Here is a 22,642-nt window from a genome sequence, read left to right as displayed (position 1 = left end):
TATTTTTAAATTTATTTTTAATTGGCGGATAATTGGTTTACAGTGTCGTGTTGGTTTCTGCCACACATCCACGTGAATCAGCCATAGGTATACATATGTCCCCAGCCTCTTGAACCTCCGTTACACCTACCCCCTTCCTGCCACTCTAAGTCATCACGGAGCCCTGAGCTGAGTCCCCTGTGCCGTACAGCAGCTCCCCACTAGCTCTCAGTTTCACCCATGACGGTGTATACACGTCAGGGCTGCGCTCTCAGTTCGTCCCCCTCTCCCCTCCCCTGTACTGCGTCCAAAAGTCCATTCTCTACATCTTGTCTCTATTCCTGCCATGCAAATATGTTCATCGGCACCATTTTTCTAGATTCCATATGTATACGCTAATATATAATATTTGTTTTTCTCTTTCTGACTAACTGCACTCTGTATAACAGGCTCTAGGTTCATCCACCTCACTGGAACTGGCTCAATTTTGCTCCTTTTTATGGCTGAGTAATACTCCATTGTATGTATGTACCACAACTCCTCTCGGTGAAATGTTCCTGTTTTTCTCCTGATGTAATCAATCCCCCTCTGATTATCTTTCCACTCACCACCTGAATGTGCAGAGATGACACTACGGAGTCTCTCTGCCCACCCTCCCTTAATACAGCACGTGTTGTGCTGTGAACTCTTTTCTAAGGATGAGAAGGATGGATTCGTGTGGCCCTCTATCCAGGCCTCATCTACCTGGTATTCACCAGCTCACATTTGCAACATGGCTGATTGAGTTTGGAGGGGCTACTGAGACAAAGACAAAGGCAGAGTCTCCATAGGAACTGAATTCAAGACCCCAAACTGAGTACCACTGTGAGCTATTCTAACAGGCTGAGCGCACCAAGAGACCTGCGGCTGTTTGGGGCTTACCCCTGCTTGATTCAAGGGCTGAGCAGGGAGGCCATGAGTTGCACATTTAAGCCATACTCTCCAATTCCATCTTTACTAGTAGACAGGTGATATTTTTATCTATATTAAAAAGATATATTAAAGTTTCAAATATATATAATATCAGAAGAATAATATACTATGAACCCGTCACCTACCTAGCTTCAATTACCATTAAGTTATTGGCAATCTGGTTTTATCTATATTCTCAACTATTTGCCTCTTCATTAGTATTCTGAGCTTAGACATCATTTCATCTGTAAATATTGCAATATGTATCTCCAAAGGAGGATATAAAAAGGCATAATTACCACACAATTATCACAGCGATTCCTGAATAATGCCAAATATCACTAAGTTTCCAATGCCCTTCAGAATCTCAAAAAATTACTATAATATTTTGAATCAGGATGACAATGATTTCATACACTGAAGTTGATTGGTATGTCCCTCAAGCCTCTATTACTTTATAAATGATCCCTCTCTCTTTGTATCTTTTTTACAGATTTTCTCTATACTTTTATTGGTTTAGAACTCTAATGGAAAAAGAAAGGCCAATTTTTTGGCTTGTCCCAACTTCTCATAAAAGCCTGCAGTTTTATAATATCACAGACTATAAAGAACATGGAGCAGTTTGTTGCTCACTGCACAAGAGACCTTGGTTTGACCTGTTAACTTATGGACTCTTTGGCATAAAGTTTCAGCCAGAAAGAATGGTGCATTTTTCTTTCTTTAAAATTCTTTTTGTACTTCTTGAATTTTTATTCACCCAGACAAGCCTTTGTGTGAAGCCATTAAGAGCTTTAGGTCTGGTATCATGCTTAATCTTAACCACAGTCCTATAAAGGATGGTTTCTGGTAAAGATTAAGCAAGATAGCAGACCCCACAATCCTAGATGATGGATGTGGGGCTCAACAGAGGGGAGAAATTTCTCCTTGTCCTTCATCTCGTGAGTCACAAAGCTGGGATGTGAATCTACCACTGTCTCCCTTCAGGACGCATTCACTTTTTGTTATGTTTTCCTCTCGGGTCAAGGAAAATCAGAAAGGTGAATAAAACTAAGAAATCTTTTAAAGCCATAACCATAATCCATGATTTATAAAGTAAATATAATTACTTTAGACAGATTGGTGAGCAATAATGATTGAAAGAGAATTAAAAACCTAAAAGAAAGAACCACAAAACATGGAAGTGCTGTATAAACAATGGCTAAAAGCAAAGGTTGGGTTTCCCAGGGTGGCTCAGTGGTAGAGAAACGACCTGCTAATGCAGGAGATGTGGGTTCAATTCCTGGGTTGGAAAGATGCCCTGGAGAAGGAAATAGCAACCCACTCCAGTGTTCTTGCCTGGGAAATCCCATGGACAGAGGAGCCTGGAGTGCTACAGTCCATGGTGTCGCAAAACAGTCGGACGCAACTTAGTAAACAACAACACAACCGTGACAAAAGGTTAAAGCACAGCCTTCCACGTGGGAAGCTGTAATTAAAAGACCACTGAGCTCTTCCTGTCTCTGACTCTCGTTTCTCAGATTCTCAAGGGACTGGCTCGCCTGGCCAGGGGAAGGTGTACTGTCCACTTTGTGAGGGTGTCTGAACTCCCTGGAAGGTGCTCTGCTGTATCGGATCCTGTGTGAGGACTGCACGAGGTTGTCATGTGCCCACCCACACTTACTTGAATGCCCCCACCAATCCCTGGGCTTTCCCTGTAGGAACGCTTATCTCCTCTACTGAAATTCCTTGTTTGTCATTTGTCTCACTGAAGAGTGAGATTCCTGAGGGTAGAGGCCTTGTTTGATTTCCCTTTGATTGCTCAGTACCTCTCCTCTGTGAATTGATATCTTTAGAAAGGAGCACGTTAACTCTCACTGGAAACAAGGTGTTAGATGATAAATCGATGGGATGGAATTGTTCTCTTCTCTGAACCGCTGGTAGACTTGGGAGTTGCCTGGCTCTCAGATTTTTTCACCTGATTTGTTTCACTCCCCAGTGGATGGTCAGCGCCTCCCACTGCCTGCAGAGGGCGGGGTGGTGGACAGGACGTGGCAGCCTTGTGGTCCCACTGGTCTGGATCTGAACCGCGACACTTCAACTTGATCTTGGGCGTGACATCCCCCTACTTTTGCTCTCATTGTAAAATGAGGATGTTACCCAAAGTTCAGCAGGAAGGCAGTGGTGCAGCTTAACTGAGATGGATGAAAAGCCTTTTTCCTTCTGTATAAATGCCATTTCTTCTTCACCTGGGCATACAGTTGGCAACAAGCATGTGCATTTTTCTAATACTTCGCAGTTCACAAAGATCTTTCATAAACATGATTACATTTCCCAGATGTCTCATTAAATCCTGTTGGCCAGTTGATTTTATTCAGTTTTATAAAATAGGCATTTCTTTTATTTAAATTGAATTTTAACTTGTAAGAATGTCTTTTCGAGACACCCTAGTTATTTTCAAGGAAGACATTAAGCTTCTGAGAACCTATAGGAATGTTAGGGCATATTCCATATTTAGAGTTAAATCATCTATATTTCTGGGTGCCCAAAAATAAGGAGGTAAAAAGCAAACTACATTGTCTCAAATGCTTAAAAACGTGAGGGACTAATAAAACTTTGATATTACTTCAAATTAAGGGAATAGAAACCATACCAACAGTCAGAAAATACCATTTATGCTGGTAAAATGCTTCAGAAGGGGACATACAGTATTAAGCATTTAGCTAAACTTTTCCTGACTTTGTATCTCTAACCACTCTTGGGCTTCCCTGGTTGCTCTGAAAGTAACGAATCTACCTGCAATGCAGGAGATCTGGGTTGGGTCCCTGGGTCAGGAAGATCCCCTGGAAAATGGAATGGCTACTCATTCCAGTATTCTTGCCTGGAGAATTCCATGGACAGAGCAACTAGACCTACAGTCCCTGGGGTTTCAAAAAAGTCAGATAAAACTTAGTGACTAAACAACAACAAAAGCTTTGTAACGTAAGAATTTCTTTTATTTACATTAAACTTTAATATGTAAGATCTGTCTTTTCAAGACTCCCTAATTTTTAAAATCACAGCTCTATTTAATGCTAGGGTAGAATGCTCTTTTTAAAAGTCAGAGAGTGGACACTTTGGGCTTCATCAGTTCAGTTCAGTCATTCAGTGTGACTCTGCGACCCCATGTACAACAGCACACCTGGCTTCCCTGTCCATCAGCAACTCCTAGAGCTTGCTCAAACTCATGTCCATTGAGTCATTGGGCTTTGTAAATATTTATACATTGCTTTCTGTATAATTGAGTTGAAATTTTGTTTTCTTTCTGAATCCGAGGTTCTCAGCTTCAGCGACTGGCTTTGGGGCTGAACAGCTCTTGGCTGTGATGTGTTGTCCTGGGCATCGCCCAGTGTTCACCAGCATCGCTGGCTTTCACCTATTAGAGGTGCCAGCGGCTCCTCACCACCTGTAATAATTACAATGTAACCAGACCTTGTCAGCTGTCCCCCGGGGGTACAAAGTTATCTTCACCAAGAAGCACCGCTCTAAGCAAAGTGAGTTTGTGTGTGTCTGTTTGAAGGTGAAATGTTAATGAAGAAATAAGACAGGAAATATAATTTGATTTATGTTCAGTGGTTCAAAAATTCCTGTTGTATTAAAAAAAAAAGGCAGCAGTGAATTCTGAATAGCAATTAGATCAACTGCTACCAAATTGGGACTCTGTGAGATTATTATTAACTTCTGCTGCATTTGGAATGAGGTTTGCTTTAAGTCAACATTCTGGTGCAAATTTACCTGCTAACAACAGTGCTTAGGATCATGTCGATAAGCCAAATCTTAGAAAAATGTAGGGGCGTTAAGACAGATGAAAGAAGAGTCCATCGTGAAGTAGTTTATGTTGCACGGTCTTAAGTCATGATTCTCTGATCTTAAAACCTAAGCAAAGCAAAGCAAAGCAAAACACGGCACGGCTTATCTTGCACATGTGGTAGCGGTGGATTTGGTACAGGGGGCCGCCCTGCGATCTCAGCCCCGGTGACACTGTGGTTCAGTTAGGCTGATGTCCCCACTTCCCCTCAGGGTTGGATCAAACACTGTTTACTCCTACGCCCAGAGACTCCCCTCCCTCCCTGAAAAGACTCCGGGTGACCGAGGCCTGCCCTCCTCTGTGTCATCACTCCCAACTCAAAGGACCTTCCTACTCTCTATTTTTTTTAAAGAGTGTTTTTGATGTGGACCATTTTTGAAGTTGTTACATCTTATTTCTGTTTTCTGTTTGTTTGTTTTTTTGGATGCAAGGCATGTGGGATCTTAGCCCCCAGTCAGGGTTCGAACCCCCAGCCTCTGCACTGGAAGGCAAAATCTTAGCCACTGGGCCACCAGGAAAGTCCTGCTCTTCTGTCTTGATTCACCTCTCATGAGCCTATGGGATACTACAGGTTCATGAGTTTCCTGGTCTGGCTTTTCTGTTAGAACCGTCCTCTCGGGGTGGGGTCACCAGTCTTGGATGACCCTCCTCCGTCTCCCCAGGATGAGCGGGAGAGAGAATGAAGATACCCAGAGGAGACTTCCTCCCAGAAGCTCAGCAGGGAAGGAGTCAGGGGTTGACGGGACCATGGTGTACTTTAGGGTGTGGTTGATTGGAGCACTTGTGGTTGATGGATGGAGTATCCCATCCCATCATCTCTCAACACTCCCACCCTCTTTCCTTTCCCTCTCCCACCCTCTCCTTCCACAGTTTTCCCTTTTATTTTCCAAGTCATCAATCTTTTCTGCGCTGGCCGCTTTTCCCACAGCTGACAAACGTGCTCCAATCAACCACACCCTAAAGTAAACCATGGTCCCCTGTCAACCCCCGATCCCTTCCCTGCTGAGCTTCTGGGAGGAAGCCTCCTCTGGGTATTTCATTCTCTCTCCCCCTCATCCCAGGGAGATGAAGGAGGGTCACCCAGGACACATCTCCAAACAGGACTGGTGTCTCCACCCCGAGAGTGCTGTTCTATCAGAAAAGCCAGAGAAACCAGGAGAGACTCTGGAAGGGAGAGTCAAGTGACTTCCAGCTGGGTTAAAAGGAAAGTTCCCTATCTCAGTCCATGTGCCAGGAATATAAAAGATCAACAGGACTGATTCATAAGGAGAAAAACAATAATGCCAAGATGCGTAAAAGCTACCCAACAATATTACACAGCTGTTGTTAGTTTTTGGGAGTCAGGTTGATGAGTATGGGGTGGCATGACTGGTGTGCATGTAAAGGGAAAGGAGCGAAGGTCATTATCACTAAGCTTTCTCTATTTCTAAGCCAAACTTCATTTTTGTGAAAGACCAAGTCCATGGAGTTGCAGACAGTGGGACACGACTGAGTGGCTGAACAACAACAACAAGCATTTATTTTGGAAAGACTTCAGAATCCCGAAGCTTTGAGACCTTTCTGGAAGGACTCTGGTCCTGTTTCAGCTTCCATCCTGTGAAGTCCCATCTCACCCTTCACTTGGGGCCAACTCTGAGGCTCTTTCTTTTTCCTCTCTCTAGTCAAACCATCACAGGCTTCCCAGGTGGCTCAGTGGTAAAGAATCTGCTGTCAATGCAGGAAATGCGGGTTCAATCCCTGGTCTAGGAAGATCTCCTGGAGAAGGAAATGGCAACCCACCCCAGTATTCTTGCCTGAAAAACCCCATGGACAAAGGAGCCCGGTGGGTTACAGTCCATGGGGTCGCAAAGAGTCGGACTCAACGCATGAAGGCCAACAAATGAAGCCATCGTCAAGCCCTGCCAATCCCTTCTTTCAAGGCTGTGTGTGTGCACCTGCTAAGTCACTTCAGTCACGTCTGACTCTTTGTGACCCATGGACTGTAGCCCCCCAGGCTCCTCTGTCCATGGGGATTCTCCAGGCAAGAATAACTGGAATAGATTTCCCTGCCCTCTTCCAGGGGATCGTTCCAATCCAGGGATTGAACCCGCGTCTCTTATGTCTCCTGCATTGTCAGGAGTATTCTTTACCACTTGCGCCACCTGGGAAGCCCTCCAGGCTGCAGTTCAGTTCAGTTCAGTCGCTAGTTGTGTCCGACTCTTTGCGACCCCATGAATCGCAGCACACCAGGCCTCCCTGTCCATCACCATCTCCTGGAGTTCACTCAGACTCACGTCCATCGAGTCCGTGATGCTATCCAGCCATCTCATCCTCAGTCGTCCCCTTCTCCTCCTGCCCCCAATCCCTCCCAGCATCAGAGTCTTGTCCAATGGTCACTCTTCACATGAGGTGGCCAAAGTACTGGAGCTTCAGCTTCAGCATCATTCCTTCCAAAGTACACCCAGGGTTGATCTCCTTCAGAATGGACTGATTGGATCTCCTTGCAGTCCAAGGGACTCTCAAGAGTCTTCTCCAACATCACAGTTCAAAAGCATCAATTCTTCGGCGCTCAGCCTTCTTCACAGTCCAACTCTCACATCCATACATGACAACTGGAAAAACCATAGCCTTGACTAGACGGACCTTAGTCGGCAAAGTAATGTCTCTGCTTTTGAATATGCTATCTAGGTTGGTCATAACTTTTCTTCCAAGGAGTAAGCGTCTTTTAATTTCATGGCTGCAGTCACCATCTGCAGTGATTTTGGAGCCCCCCAAAATAAAGTCTGACACTGTTTCCACTGTTTCCCCATCTATTTCCCATGAAGTGATGGGACCGGATGCCATGATCTTCATTTTCTGAATGTTGAGCTTTAAGCCAACTTTTTCGCTCTCCTCTTTCAGTTTCATCAAGAGGCTTTTTAGCTCCTCTTCACTTTCTGCCATTAGGGTGGTGTCATCTGCATATCTGCAGTGTTGCTTTAATTAATTCCTTCCTCCCATTTCCTCTGTGAGTCCCCAGCCTCATCCCCTCCCTCCTGGGCTTATCTTCTGCTTTGTAGGGTTGCCCTGGCAGCCGATCTCAAGCCTGGCTAGGAAACACTGTGTCCTATGGTTTGAAACATGCAAAAAAAAATCAAACCTCACAGTTGACACTGTTCCCTTCCATATCCTGTGTATCCATACTCTGCTTAGTGTTATTTCTTTGCATTGGGTTGATCAAAAGGGTCATTTGGGTTTTTTGTAACATCATATAGAGAAACCTGAATGAACTTTTGGGCCACTCCAATAGTTGTCTCTCATCTCCCAGCTGGGTTTAAAGCTCCTGCAGGCAGGGCCATGTACATCGCTCTTTATACGCAGCTTCCAACGTTCCACTAAACTCCTGGCTCAGCATCAGACCCTCAGTTGGCTCTCCACAATCAAGCAACAAACATTTGGAGCTTGGTGTTGAGTCATCAAGGGATACATGATCATTCTGAGAATCTCGGAACATTTTCTGAAGCACATTACTCTCTAAAGTTAAGCATTTGATAGCACTGGCATAAACAGAGCTTTTAAGGTGGCTTTTCTTACCCTCCTGAAGTTGCCAGTAATTGTTGAACCTTCCCTTATTCAAAACTTGCAATCATATGGAAAATTTTCAAATGGTACAATATTATTTCTAGACAGTCAAAATACAATATTCTCTCAATTAATTGTATCTATAACCAGTACTCAATCATTCAGTTGAGAAATACTAAAATATTTTGATAACTACACAGCTGTAGTTGTATCTGTGGACTTCAATGTCAATTATAATAAGAAATATTGGCTGCTTGGAGTACCATGTTGAGGAGGAGTCTGAAGTTATATCCAGGCTCAGTGGGGGAAAATAGGCATGCTCAGCTGTCATTTCTGGCAAGGGTGGTGGATAAGAATGAGAAATTTCTGAGTCAGTTGTAGTGAGGTGGATGAACCTAGAGTCTGTTGCACAGAGTAGTAAGTCAGATAGAGAAAAACTAATATTATATATTAACACATGTATATAAAATCTAGAAAAATGGTACTGGTGAACCTACTTGCAGGGCAGGAATACAGACACAGGCGTAGAGAAAAGACTTGTGGGCACAGTGGGGGAAGGGCAGGGTGGGACGAAGGGACAAATTGAGAGAGCAGCATCGACAGACATATATTACCACATGTAAAACAGATGGCTTGGGGGAATAGCTATGCTGTGTAATACAGGGGGCGCAGCCCGGTGCTATGTGATAACGAAAATGGGTGGGATGGGGGGCTGGGAGGAAGGCTCAAGAAGGAGGGGATATATGTATACAAAGAACTGACTCACATTGATGTACAGCAGAAACTAACATCACATTGTAAATTATCCTCCCATTTAAAAAAAAAAAAAAAGAGAAATTTCTGCACAAGTGGTGGATAAGGATTAGTGATTTCTGCATGGGTGGAAGATGGCAGACAACAGTACATGTGCTGTGTATTTGCAAGCCTAATTAACGTGCCTATTAGTATCATGAAATAGAATCTGTCAGCAACACGAGAGGCTTCGCCAGAACAGCAAGCCTAAGACATTGAAGTGGGTTGAACGTGTCTTGTTTTTCATTGCTGTTGCTTAGTCACTAAATTGTGTCCCACTCTTTGCCACCGCATGGACTGTAGCTTATGAGGCTTCTCTGTCCATGGGATTTCCTAGGCAAGAATACTGGAGTGGGTTGCCATCTCCTCCTCCAGGGGATCTTCTTGACCCAGGGATTGAACCTGCGTTTCGTGCAGGTAGGCTCCACTGAATGACCAGGGAAGCCCAGTGTCCTGTAAAATTTATGTCTACCTGGGATCACAGAATGTGACCTCAGATGGAAAAAATAGTCTTTCCAGGTATTATTAGTTAAAGATCCAAATGAGCTCATACTGGATTAGGGTGAGTCCTAAATCCAACAAGAATGTCCTTGTAAGAGACAGAAAAGGACACACAGACATGAGAAGGCCACGTGGAGATGGAAGCATAGTTTGGAGTGATGCTGCCACAAGCCACAGAACACCTGGAGCCACCAGGAGCTGCAGAGGCAGGAAAGGTTCTTCTCTAGAGCTTCCGGAGAGAGCACGGCTCTACTGACACCTTGACCTCAGACTTCAGGGCCTTCAGAACGTTGAAAGATTAAACATCTGTTATCTTAAGTCACCAGATTTGTGGTGCTTAGTTATGGCACCTTTAGAAAACGATAACAGACACAAATAAATATATTGCTAACGCTGGCCATTAGGCTAGTGGGGAGTTTGATTTATTTTGGGGGGGATCCTAGCACCTGTACCACCACCCCTATTAAAATGATCTGTGATTACAGAAATTGATTTCTCTGGTATATTATGCCAGAATCTTGGTTCGGCGTGAGGTTGAAGTTCTCTAATGAATGAGCCAGAGATCTCTCTACTCTCCCCTTCTCCCTTATCCCCTCATCTTGTCCTGAGACACACACTTGAGCACTGTGGTCAGTTTCTCTGCCAGCATTTTTGGGAGCCAAGTAGGGTAACAGATCTTCTCTGCCAAGACCTTAAGACATGCCTCGACCTTCTGTTGCCTTTGAGAATCTATTAGGACACCAGAGTAACCAATGGATGATTTAAAGCCATCTCGCACCTGTGATGAGCAACAATTCTTGGGACAGTGACTATAATTAAAATACGGAGTGGGAAAAATTGGGAGATTGGGGCTGACATATGTACACTATTGCTGTGTGTGTGCGCAGTCACTTCAGTTGTCTGACTCTTGGCGACTCCATGGACTGTAGCCCACCAGGCTCCTGTGTCCATGGGATTTTCCAGGCAAGAATACTGGCATGGGTTGCCATGCCCTCCTCTAGCAGATCTTCTTAACTCGGGGATCGAACCCACGTCTCTTATGTATCCTGCTTTGGCAGGTGGGTTCTTTACCCACTGAGCCACGTGGGAAGCCCATATGCCATTGCTGCTGTGTATAAAATAGACAGCCAATGAGAACCTACTGTAAAGCACAGGAAACTCTACTCACTGGTCTGCGGTGACCTAAATGGGAAGGAAATCCGAAAAAGAGAGGATACATGTATACGCAGAGCGGATTCAGTTTTCTGTACAGTAGAAACTAACACGGCATTATAAAGCAACGCTAGTGCAATAAAAATGAATTTTAAAAAAACGGAGAGAAAATTTTTAAAAGGTACCTGCAGCGTTAAACTCTCCGGCCAGTTGAATATTTGCAAATTGAAAATCTGTCCAAAGTGAACTCGGAAGTCCGCCCCGAGCGGCCGGCTCTCTGTCCTGGACACCTCCTTGTTGTTGAAGGTCACCTTTAGGAACAGCGAGCGTCTTTTGACGTCCTCCCTTCGCAAGACCTCCACCCTGCAGAGTGAGACCATCCATGGGTGGGTCAATATTCGTGTACTAAGTATAAGCGGAGTGGCTGACACAAGGGTGCTGAGCAGAGTGAGATACACTGGAGGTGAGATACACTGGAGGTCTTCACTGAACCAAGGCAGCCACAGGTCTTGCAGGGACACCTCCCTGCAACCTACTGTATAGCACAGGAAACTCTCCTCATTGTTCTGCGGTGACCTAAATGGGAAGCAAATCTGATATAACAATACATGTGATGTGAAATAAGAGGTCCTGGAAAGCCTACAGGTGATTTAGAACTGTGGTCCAAGCATCGCTGTGCTACAGTCTTTAAAATTTTTTTCCAAGCAAGCCTTACGTTTGCATCCCAACAGTTTAAGTAAACAGAATCATATTATTTGTCAAATGGAGTGAATTTGGACCATAAAGGCTAATAGTGGTTTATGTTTGGATGTGATGTTTTATCCTAAAAAAAAATCACAGCATATTGTAGCAGTTGGGTCAACTCAGCTTTTTCAAAATCCAAACTTTTTCCTAACAGTTTCCGACGGTGAGTCACTGCTCTTTGTCTGTAGGGAACTAAGAAAGATTCCTTATTTTTAAAGGTCGTTTGAATCCCAGTAGAAGACAGGAGGTATCCTAGTAACCATATCATTCTTACAGCCAGGAAGTTAAAAAGAAAAAAAAAGTCAACACCTTCAAGAGCAGTCTTTATTTGTAGAGATGCCCACTTATTTATCTGTAGAGATGCCCACTCCAAATGCCACTTATTGCTTAAGTCAATAGTAACTCAGTCTGTTAAGGATTCAAAAAGGTGAGAGCAGAAAAATCCAAAACATACTCAGGGTTTTTTCGAGTGTTATTTTTTTAATATTATGATTATATATATACACACAACATAATACTTACCATGTTAACATTATTTAAGTAAACCATTTGGTGGCCTTAAGTACATTGCAATGTGATGTGACCAACACCCCTATTCTTCTCTAGAATGTTCTCAACATCCCAAATAGAAATTCTGTACTCATTAAACTGGGAGAGTAGGTTTAATTTTTTGCATCTCTATAATTTAGGCCTCGATGGATATGAGTTTTGAGCAAGCTCTGGGAGTTGGTGATGGACAGGGAAGCCTGATGTGCTGCAGTCCATGAGGTCGCAAAGAGACAGACATGACTGAGTGACTGAACTGAACTGAATTTAGGCCCATCCCAGGTGTGAAATTGCTCGATTATTTTTCCTATAAAAAACATTTGACACCATCTCAAGAAGTATCCGAGACCCCCAAAGACTGGACTCTGAGTGTTTTAAAAGGCGTATTTCCAATGACCCCGTGCCAGTGACAGACCTGAAACACCTTCTTCTTCTGCACGGCCCCCTCCCCTGATGGCCTGATGAAGGGGGTGGATTATAATCACCGACTCAGGGAAACCTGGTTTATAGTCCCCAAACCCAGTGAAAACTCAGAAACTTCAGACGGAGGTATACATTTTTGGTCAAAATGGGACTCATCATCAAAGACTGTAAAATCAACCTAAATTTTCCCTTTAAAAGACATACCATGGGGACGTCCCTGGTGGTACAGTGGATAGGAATCCACTTTGCCAGGGAGAGGACATCACCTGGTCAACATGCAATGATCGGGAGAATCTTGAACTCTCTATAGCCATGTTAGCTTGGACTATATGCCACTGCAGGGATTTGTCCAGATTTTGATGATTTCCTATGGTTCACACACCCAGCACATCCCCACTGGCCCCACAGGAGTTCACTGCCCGAAGCTGCCTGTAGGAAGTGCTCTGCACAGTGCCTGCCTGCATGGCTTCCGCTTTGGAGCCTTTATCTGTAACCTCAGTGTGTCCTTTCTGATCACTGCTAGCCTTCGGGCAGTGAACTCCTGTGGGGCCAGTGGGGATGTACTGGGTGCGTGAACCGTAGGAAATCATCAAAATCTGGACAAATCCCTGCAGTGGCATATAGTCCAAGCTAACATATGGCTATAGAGAGTTCAAGATTCTCCCGATCATTGCATGTTGACCAGGTGATGTATACTCCATATGGTGCACATGTGCGTGTGTGCATCGCATGTCAACCTCATTCACGGTCAGAGCGTCTGCTCACCTGGGACACTGGTCGTTGGGCGTCACGCTCCCCGCCAGGCTCAACTCCGGGACCAGCGTGGGCTCCCCCGGCCTCCTCCGGCTCTGGGCGGCTCTTTCCCTCACCTGCTGCTCTATCACCGCCCTGTCCACGGGCTCTGGAGGGGCGGGCTTCTCAGGCTCCTCCCCGGGACCTGGCTCCTCCCTCTCCTCATCGGCGGGATGTTCTTCCACTTCCTGTTTCTTTTTCTTCTTTTTGGCCCTCTGTCGGGTAAGAGGCAAACTTATCTCAAGTAGAAATTTTGGAATTTCTTTGAAAAGCACAATCTTCAGGATCAGATAGGCGTGGGATGCAAACCCAGCTTCACCCCCATCAGTTGTGTGCACTTGGGCAGCTCACGAAGCCATTTGACCTCTCTGTGCCTCGGTTTTCTCATCTACAAAATGGGAACAATCATAGGAGATTTTTTTTTTCCACTGATGTTGAAATGAGATCACGCCTGGAAAGCACTTATCACAGTGCCTGGTCCCTACAGAGAGCTTAAAAAAGTTGGTTATGCATGTGATCAGTTCTAAAGACCAAGGATACATCTTGAAATTAAAGTAAGGCTTGTGAGCAGAACTGGTCCTGCAGGTCACACTGATTTTTTTTTTTTTCAATTTTTATTTTTAATTGGAGGGCAGTCATTTTACAATTTTGTGTTGCTTGCTGCCACATGACAGTGCGAATCAATCATAAGTATATATATGTGTGTGTGTGTGTATATATATATAATCTCCATATATCCCCTTCCTCTTGGGCCTCCTTCCTACCCATCATGTACCCTAATGTTCACTGCAACACTATTTACAATAGCCAGGACATGAAAGCAACCCAAGTGTCCATCAACAGATGGATGGAGATGTTGTGGTACGTGTGTACAATGGACTGTTACTGAGCCATGAAATGGGAGAAATGTGCATCAGCTGAACTGAGGCGGATGAGCTTATGCCTATTACACATCCTGATCTTTTACTTATTGTTCCTGGATTCAGTTTTGCAGGGACGTGTGTGCAAAGTCACACAATTTTCTAACAGAAACCCAGAAGCACAATACCCTACATTCACTGGTGCAAGGTGTGTAAAAGGCTTAGCACAGCGCTTGACACACTCATGAGCAATTACTATGTTTTACTTATTTGCTCACTCAGATAGTCACAGCCTGATACAGAGACCAGCCTTTGGAAAAAGCTGGCTCTGGTATCCACTGGCCGGGTCACATTTTCAACAAGTGCATCAACCAGTTCACTCGCTCATCCTTTTGCTCCCTAGCAAGAGGGCCAGGAGGAGACAGAGAAGAGCGGGCAGGGGACCCCAGTCTGCCTGCCCAGTTTCCCTCCTCCTGCCCCAAGCTGCCTCCTCCCAGACGCCCCTGTCCTCCAGGGCAGCTCTGTTGAAGGCTGCTCACAGACCTGGGCTTTCTTCCAGGCTTTCCACTGCTGCAGCATGACTCTGTACACCTCCATCTTCTGTTCATACTCTTCAGTATGCTCTTCCAGCAATTCATTGATCTCAGCCTGAATTTCTGCTTCATATGCTTCTTCGTCGGCTTTCTGGTCAACTTTTTCCCTTAAAATAATTTATGACACTCTAGATGTTTCTTGAAATTAAGTGACAGAGTAATAATAACAGCAAATACATTTTCTATGCATGCTATAACCCAATAATACAATGTTTGGAAAAAGCTTACTTTCTCAAAACAAGTTTCAAGGGAGTATTTGTAAACCTCTGGAACTCTCGGAGGGACTTCATCTCTTTCCAGACCTTTATGATGGTCTTAAGCAACATTCGATCTTTTTCTTGTTCAGCATCACGCAGTTTTCTTGTTTCCCTAGGAGATATAATATATGGATATGTATTTAAAAGTTATTTAGGTGTGTTTGCAAATTAAAAATAGAAACGAATAACACTATAGCGATTATATAATTAATTTCATAGCTATGACATTTCTTATGTACTAGAAAACCAAAAATATGAATGCAAATTTGAAGTCAGTAGGATGCTGGTCTGTTTTGAGAGGTTATTTAATTTTGTTTTCTCTAGAAGAATCTGACTTCAATTAGACTAAATTACCTAGACAGCATATTAAAAAGCAGAGACATTACTTTGCCAACAAAGGTCCATCTAGTCAAGGCTATGGTTTTTCCAGTAGTCATGTATGGATGTGAGAGTTGGACTATAAAGAAAGCTGAGCACCCCAGAATTGATGCTTTTGAACTGTGGTGTTGGAGAAGACTCTTGAGAGTCCCTTGGAGTACAAGGAGATCCAACCAGTCCATCCTAAAGGAGATCAGTCCTGGGTGTTCATTGGAAGGACTGATGCTGAAGCTGAAACTCCAATACTTTGGCCACCTGATGCGAAGAACTGAATTTGAAAAGACCCTGATGCTGGGAAAGATTGAGGGCAGAAGAAGAAGGGGACAATAGAGGATGAGATGGTTGGATGGCATCATCAACTCAATGGACATGGGTTTGGGTGGACTCCGGGAGTTGGTGATGGACAGGGAGGCCTGGTGTGCTGCGGTTCATGGGGTCGCGAAGAGTTGGACACAACTGAGTGACTGAACTGAACTGAATCATTTAAAATTCTCATTCATACTGTGCAGTCTTAAATAAACAGACAGCTTTGAAGTTGTGAAAATAAAGGGCCCAGTAAATATAGTTCTCAAGGACTAAATTATTGTAAATAGGAAAGTATGTTGCTGAACCAGTTAACAACTGGTATATTAAAGTCTGTCTGTGTTAGTACAAATCACAAGTTCTACATTTAGGAGATGAAGCAATGTTACTACATGCCCTGGCGAGTTTTCTGTGCTGACTATATTTGCAAAAGTTTGGCTTGATTTGTAGAGGCATCATTTGAAAATGTTTTCATTCTTATTGAATGAAAATGATACTTTATGTATTTGGGAATTATTTAATGCCTAATTTTGTCCTCTCTACAAATAATAGCCAAATCCAAAACCCAAATGTGCTTTATTACGCTATTAGTTAGTAGATTAATTAATTCAATTTTTTTTTCCTTTTGATGTCATTCCAGGGGATTCAGAAGTGTGTAGGAGATAGGAGGTGTCTCTGTCCTCAAGGGGCTTCTCTGGTGGTTCAGACGGTAAAGAAACTGCCTGCAATGCAGGAGACCCAAGTTCAATCACTGGGTTGGGAAGATCCCCTGGAGAAGGAAATGGCAACCCATTCCAGTATTCTTATCTGGAGAGTCCCATGGACAGAGGAGCCTGGTGGGCTACAGTCCATAGGGTCACAAAAAGTTGGACATGACTAAGTAACTAACACTTTTACTTTCTGTCCTCAAGGAGTTTATAGTTCAGCTCAGGAGACAGACACACAGATGAAGGGCTGAAGGTCATTCAGTCAGTATCATGGAAAAGGAAGATGGCAGAAGATAACAGCCAGTTAGTTATTGGGTAGTCAAGACTGAGGACTCTTGGAAGACCTTAGAAAAGTTAGAAGGCCATGAACTAGAATAAGACTCGTTTTGGATGGTTAGGGCGTTTGGGATGGGCATGCAGTCATTGTTATATTTAAAATGGATAACCAACAAGATCCTACTGTATAGCACAGGGAACTCTGCTCAAACTCCCCCGTTTGAGCAGAGGGGAAGGGAGTTTGAAGGAGAATGGACGCAGGTAAATGCATGGCTGAGTCCCTCTGCTGTGCACCTGAAACTATCTCAACATTGTTTTATCAGCTATGCGTGTGTCCTTGCTCTGTCACTTAGTCATGTCTGAGTCTTTGTGACCCCATGGACTGTAGCCCTCCAGGCTCCTCTGTCCATGGCAAGAATACTGGAGTGGGTTGCCATTTCCTCCTCTAGGGGATCTTCCCAACCCAGTGATTGCATCGGTGTCTCCCACGGCTCCTGTGTTGCCAGATTCTTTACTTGAGAAGCCTTTATTCCAATATAAAGCAAAAAGTTCAAAAGTTAAAAAAGAAAAAAAGGTACTTCAAGAAGTAACCTAAAAACCTGAGAAAAAAAAACTACTTCATTTCTGAAAAATGCGATCATCTGAGTCTTCAGTGATCATTTACTCAGGGTTTTTGTTTGCAATGTTTACATTTGGAGACCTCTCCATTCATCCTCTTCTTTCCTTCCTGAAGGAAAAAACTGGCATGTGTGTCTTTTCTGTCCCTACGTGACACAGATGTGTGTTTACCTGGAAGACATGAGTGTTATTTCACATGGTCTTTAGGTTTCATGACCTGTATCACACAGTGAGTATCCTCTTCCAACTGGATTTTTTCACTCCACACTATTGTATCCATGATACACACAGGTCTAATTCAGTCACTCTTTACTGTAGTATGGATGTTCATTACAAGACCGAAGCTGATGGGTTCATTCTGGTGTGGGGTTATCTCTAGCTTCTTGCTGTTGTAAGTGATACTGTGGAACCCTTGCACATGTCTCCAGGGTACAGATGCCCACAGCTCTTTGGAGTGTCTTAAGCAGAATTGCAGGATTCTAACTGGAGAAGGAAATGGCAATCCACTCCAGCACTCTTGCCTGGAAAATCCCATGGACGGAGGAGCCTGATAGGCTACAGTCCATGAGGTCGCAAAGAGTCGGACACGACTGAGCGACTTCACTTCACTTCACTTCAACTCATGGGCATTTTCAACTCTTTGTTCATTTCCGGACAAGACACTCTCTCAGAAGTGGTGGCTGTAGCAATATTTGTTTATACCAACAGGGGGTATCATATTCTGCTCCCCCCAACCACTTTCCCCAGTCCTCCACGGCCCCACCTTCATCCTCATGCTTTTATTGGGCTTCAAATTTGGTGTTAACATGACGGACATATCTCATTATTTCGTTTGACAGTGAAAGTGCTCATCGCTCAGTTGTGTCCAACTCTCTGTGACGCCATGGACTGTAGCCCACCAGGCTCCTCTGTCCATGGGATTCTCTAGGCAAGAATACTGGAGTGGGTAGCTATTTCCTTCTCCAGGAGATCTTTTCCGCCCAGAGATCAAACCCGGGTCTCCTGCACTGCTGGCAGATTCTTTACCACTAGCGTCTCCTAGGAAGCCCATTTGGTTATAATGTATTCAATACGTTCAGGAAAAACTCTGAGAAAATAAACTCTCAACAAGCACAGGGAAAAAAGCAGCAGTTATAATCACAGATTTTACTCACCGAATCTCAGATTTATATTCATTGATGGTTTTGGAGGTTGTTTCAAGTGTCTTAGGAGTTTTTGCTGGATTAAGGCCCATCTGAACAGCATTTCTTAGGGCGTGGAGCTTAAAGAGATGTGGATTCAAGTTTTGAGTTAGAAGCTCTGCTCCTCACCACAAGTGATGTGCTTGGACCCACCCACTTCTCCAGGGTAAGATGATGCCTGCAACCTCAGACAGGCATCATTTAGGATGACACAATGGACGTGCAAGCACTCAGACATCTCCATGCTTCCACCGAAGTGAACTTTGAGAGAAATATTGCCTCTAGTCTTTATTTGTGTAGTTTATTTCTTTTTAATTGGAGAATAATTGTTTTACAGCATTGTGCTGGTTTCTGCCCTCCATCAATATGAATCAGCCACAGGTACACATGTGTCCCCTCCCTCTTGGACCACATGTGTCCACTCTTATTCTGTGGTCCAGACCCATCTGCTCATGACCGGTGCTTCCTCTGCTCTAGTGTCTCAGAAACAAGTTTTCTTCCAAGAGAGAAGGAGTCTTTTCTGAAGTCTGGACACAGAATGACATTCTTGCGATACAGAACATAAAATTACAGACTCTTAAGAGCAGGCATTGTGGCATTATCCCTTATTTGGGCAATAAGTTTTTAAGGTCAGGGTCTAAGACTAAAATTATCTATAATCAAGACTACCCATGAATATTCCACGGGACAGTGTCACATTAGAAGTAAACCCAAAATGGACAGCCATTTCTTTGAGCGTCAGTTGAAACAACTGACTTTTGTTTAGGTATCCTATTGGGGAAATTAACATGTAATGATGAGAATGTCTCTGAGGACCAAGAAATTCTCAAACCGTGAACAATCTCACCCTCTGAGATCACACAGGCAAGACACAGCCTTGTATCTTCCATCTAATACCCATTTGAGGTGGGTGAGATCATTTGCTCAGTTTACACAAATGGTTCTCTAAGCCAAGCGTGTGCCACTGAATTTGCACACACCAAACGTGCATTGTCCTAGACTTTCTTCTGCCTCTAGGTAGGACAACACATCACATCCTAGACAGAGGGAACATGAAGGAGGCACGTGAGCCTTTGCTGCTCGTAGGCATTTGTATTGATTGGGCTCCTCGGGAGAACCAATCCCATCAACAACTGGCACGCAAGAGATCACAGGTACCTTATCAGTGAGAAATTTTGCCTTGTTCCTCTGGCGTCTTGCGAGGTACTGGTCATACAACTGGGCCAGCTTGGCTGCCAACACGTGCTCTCGGCTAAAACAGGGGTGATGTGTGAAGATTAACCCCGAAATATCAATGTCCAGCTGGAAATTCCCAGGAGAGTCCCCAGATCCAATCAGATGCTGACTTCTGTGGATGTATTTTACTGCCTGCCAGAAGAGCAGAGTGTAGGGGAGACACAGTCAGGCACTTCCTAGTTCCTCATCTAATGCGCAATGGGAAAGCCAGGCACAAAGTCCCTTCTACCACACTCCAGTCCCCGTTCCCTGGAGCTTTCGGGGCCTGCCCTTTTCTGAACACCACTTCAATCTTGCTTTCCTAGGTCTTTCAGCGTTTATCTCTACTGAATCATAGCCCTAATCTTTGTCATGCGACTATCTCATTTCCTGGAACTCTTGGGTTTTGCAGCTGGTGACCTTGAAATTCTTTTAATGAGAAGAGCATAGAGTCTAGTCCAAACTGATCATTACTTGGATCATAGACACTCTCCATGTGGACAAGTTTTTAGTTTGCAGACAACAGCCAGAGACAATTTACTGAACCGAGCTTCGTGCTGGCTCTTGTTTTCCTGAGAAGAAAATTAGTCTGCAAAATAACAGAGCAAGAGGGAGGTGGGGCAGCTGAGTGTGTTGAAAACAGGAGTGGAAATTTCCACCGGGACTTTCCTGGATCACTTGGTGTACGGTGTGCTATATCAACGTCTGTTTTTCTTCATTAAACTCATTAAGATACTCTATGTCGACCACTGCTGCTCTTCTGGGAATCTAGTTTTGGAGGCTGGGAGCTCCAAAATGGGGAGGTGACCTTTCTGATTTTGTGTCTTCATGTTCTCTCCTCGTCATGAACACTGACTACAGTCAGGATGTGGGCTTTCACACTTCTTCGAGCCTCCCCTTTGTGGAGAGGAACTTCTGGAAGTTATTTATGTTGTCTGGAAAATATTCAGCCAGTTCAATTTAGTTCAGTCTCTCAGTCGTGTCTGACTCTTTGTGACCCCATGGACTGCAGCACGCCAGGCCTCCCTGTCCATCACCAACTCCCAGAGTTTACTCAAACTCATGTCCATTGAGTCAGTGATGCCATCCAACCACCTCATCCTCTGTCGTTTCTTTTTCCTCTCACTTTCAATCTTGCCCAGCATCAGGGTCTTTTCAAATTCAGTTCTTCACATCAGGTGGCCAAAGTATTGGAGTTTCAGTTTCAGCATCAGTCCTTCCAGTGAACACCCAGGACTGATCTCCTTTAGGATGGACTGGTTGGATCTCCTTGCAGTCCAAGGGACTCTCAAGAGTCTTCTCCAACACCACAGTTCAAAAGCATCAATTCTTCAGCACTCAGCTTTCTTCATAGTCCAACTCTCGCATCCATACATGACCACTGGAAAAACCATAGCTTTGACTAGATGGAGCTTTGTTGGCAAAGTAATGTCTCTGCTTTTTAATATACTGTCTAGGTTGAAAAGATTATGTGGCCCAAATATTCTATTTACAAGTTATGAGGTTAAATGGCAGCTGCAACTACTCTACTCAGAAGTGACGCTTTCATCCTTCTTCGGCTGTGGGTGACATGTTCAGGAGTCTCTTCATTTAACCTTCTTCATGGCATCATGTAAAGATGCTGAACTGGGGCAGAAGCCCTGGGTTCCAGCTCTGGCTCCACCTCTGAGGATAAAGATCCAGCTGGCATTTTGTATGTCACCAGGCATCATATAAGGCTTCCTGGTAGCTCAGACGGTAAAGAATCCACCTGCAATGCAGGAGACCTAGGTTCAGTCCCTGGGTTGGGAAGAGCCCATGGAGAAGAGAATAGCAACCCAGTCCAGTATTCTTGCCTGGAGAATTCTAGGGACAGAGGAGCCTGGCAAGCTATAGTCCATGGGGTCACAAAGAGTTGGACACAACTGAGCAACTGAACAAGAACAACAAGAACAACAAGGCATTGTATAAAGTACTTCACATGTATCACCTCACTCATTCTGTCAGGGAACCACGGGCTGTTACACAAGATCCTCCTCGGGGGCCCTGGAAGGGGTCCACCTTCCTGCAATAACTCCAAGAGATGAGCGGTTGACTACACGTAGTGGGACCTGTTTGTGAGCAGCCGTAGGCTGAGAGGGGCAGACTGGGATATGAGCTTTACAACCTGGAGCAGGAAGGATGAAGCCTGAGATATGCAGAGGGAGGGATGGAAAGCAGAAGAGCAGACTCCAGAATTAGAATCCTAGCTCAAGATCCCATTGTTCTTGCCATCAGACTAAGCTTGGAGGTCACACTGTGTGTGTGTGTGGATGTGCATGTATGCATGGACAAAGAGGCCTTCACACTTGTTATACAGTGTGATCTGCTTTTCAGTTACTATTAGTCATTGAAATGGTAGCAATATTTGACAGTAATACATTCAAATATGAGTCCTCATTTACCAGTAAATTTGTTATTGGGTTTTGTGTTACCTTCTTTGTATCGATATTCATGAGTAAGGATATATGAGTGTATTTCTTTTTAGTCTTTCAATTTCATACTTATTTCCCTCCTAAAAGATTAGTAGACTCTTAATGTATATTTAGGATTTGTGATTTCCTACAGACCTCCACTATGGCATACCCTCCATTTTCATAAAACAATAAGTTTTCTTCCTTAGAAAATGTCAGTCTGTCTTTGATGAGAAGACCTACACGCAGACTTTTTTATTTTAAAAATATGTTCTTGTAAAACTGGGATGTGTTTACAAATAAAGTAGGCTTGAAAAAAACAGATTAACTATACCTCAGTTGTTGGTGTTCAGTTGCTAAGTCATGTCTGACTCTGTGACCCCACAGACTGCAGCCCACAAGGCTATTCTATCCTTCATCATCTCCTGGAGTTTGCTCATATTCATGTCCCCTGAGTAGGTGATGCTATCTAACCATCTCATCCTCTGCCACCCACTTCTCCTTTTGTCTTCAATCTTTCTCATCCTCAGAGTCTTTTCCAGTGAGTCGGCTCTTTGCATCAGATGGCCATAGTATTGT

General features: G+C 44.1%; 1 protein-coding gene across 4 annotated transcripts in view; it reads right to left on the bottom strand.

Moving 5' to 3' along the window:
* Nucleotides 1-22,642, bottom strand: part of CC2D2A (coiled-coil and C2 domain containing 2A) — a 130,213-nt gene that overhangs the window by 52,266 nt on the left and 55,305 nt on the right. For all 4 annotated transcript variants that reach the window (XM_013964800.2, XM_013964801.2, XM_013964803.2 and 1 more), the window contains 6 exons: nt 19,575-19,784; nt 18,390-18,496; nt 14,925-15,065; nt 14,647-14,803; nt 13,217-13,458; nt 10,924-11,101 (listed from right to left, as the gene is read on the bottom strand). In XM_013964800.2, coding sequence (XP_013820254.2) covers nt 10,924-11,101; nt 13,217-13,458; nt 14,647-14,803; nt 14,925-15,065; nt 18,390-18,496; nt 19,575-19,784 — 1,035 coding nt within the window. The remainder of the gene's footprint in view (nt 1-10,923; nt 11,102-13,216; nt 13,459-14,646; nt 14,804-14,924; nt 15,066-18,389; nt 18,497-19,574; nt 19,785-22,642) is intronic.

The sequence above is a fragment of the Capra hircus genome, chromosome 6, assembly GCF_001704415.2.
Source record: "Capra hircus breed San Clemente chromosome 6, ASM170441v1, whole genome shotgun sequence".
NCBI lineage: Eukaryota > Metazoa > Chordata > Mammalia > Artiodactyla > Bovidae > Capra > Capra hircus.
This window is presented reverse-complemented; position numbering and strand designations above follow the sequence as displayed.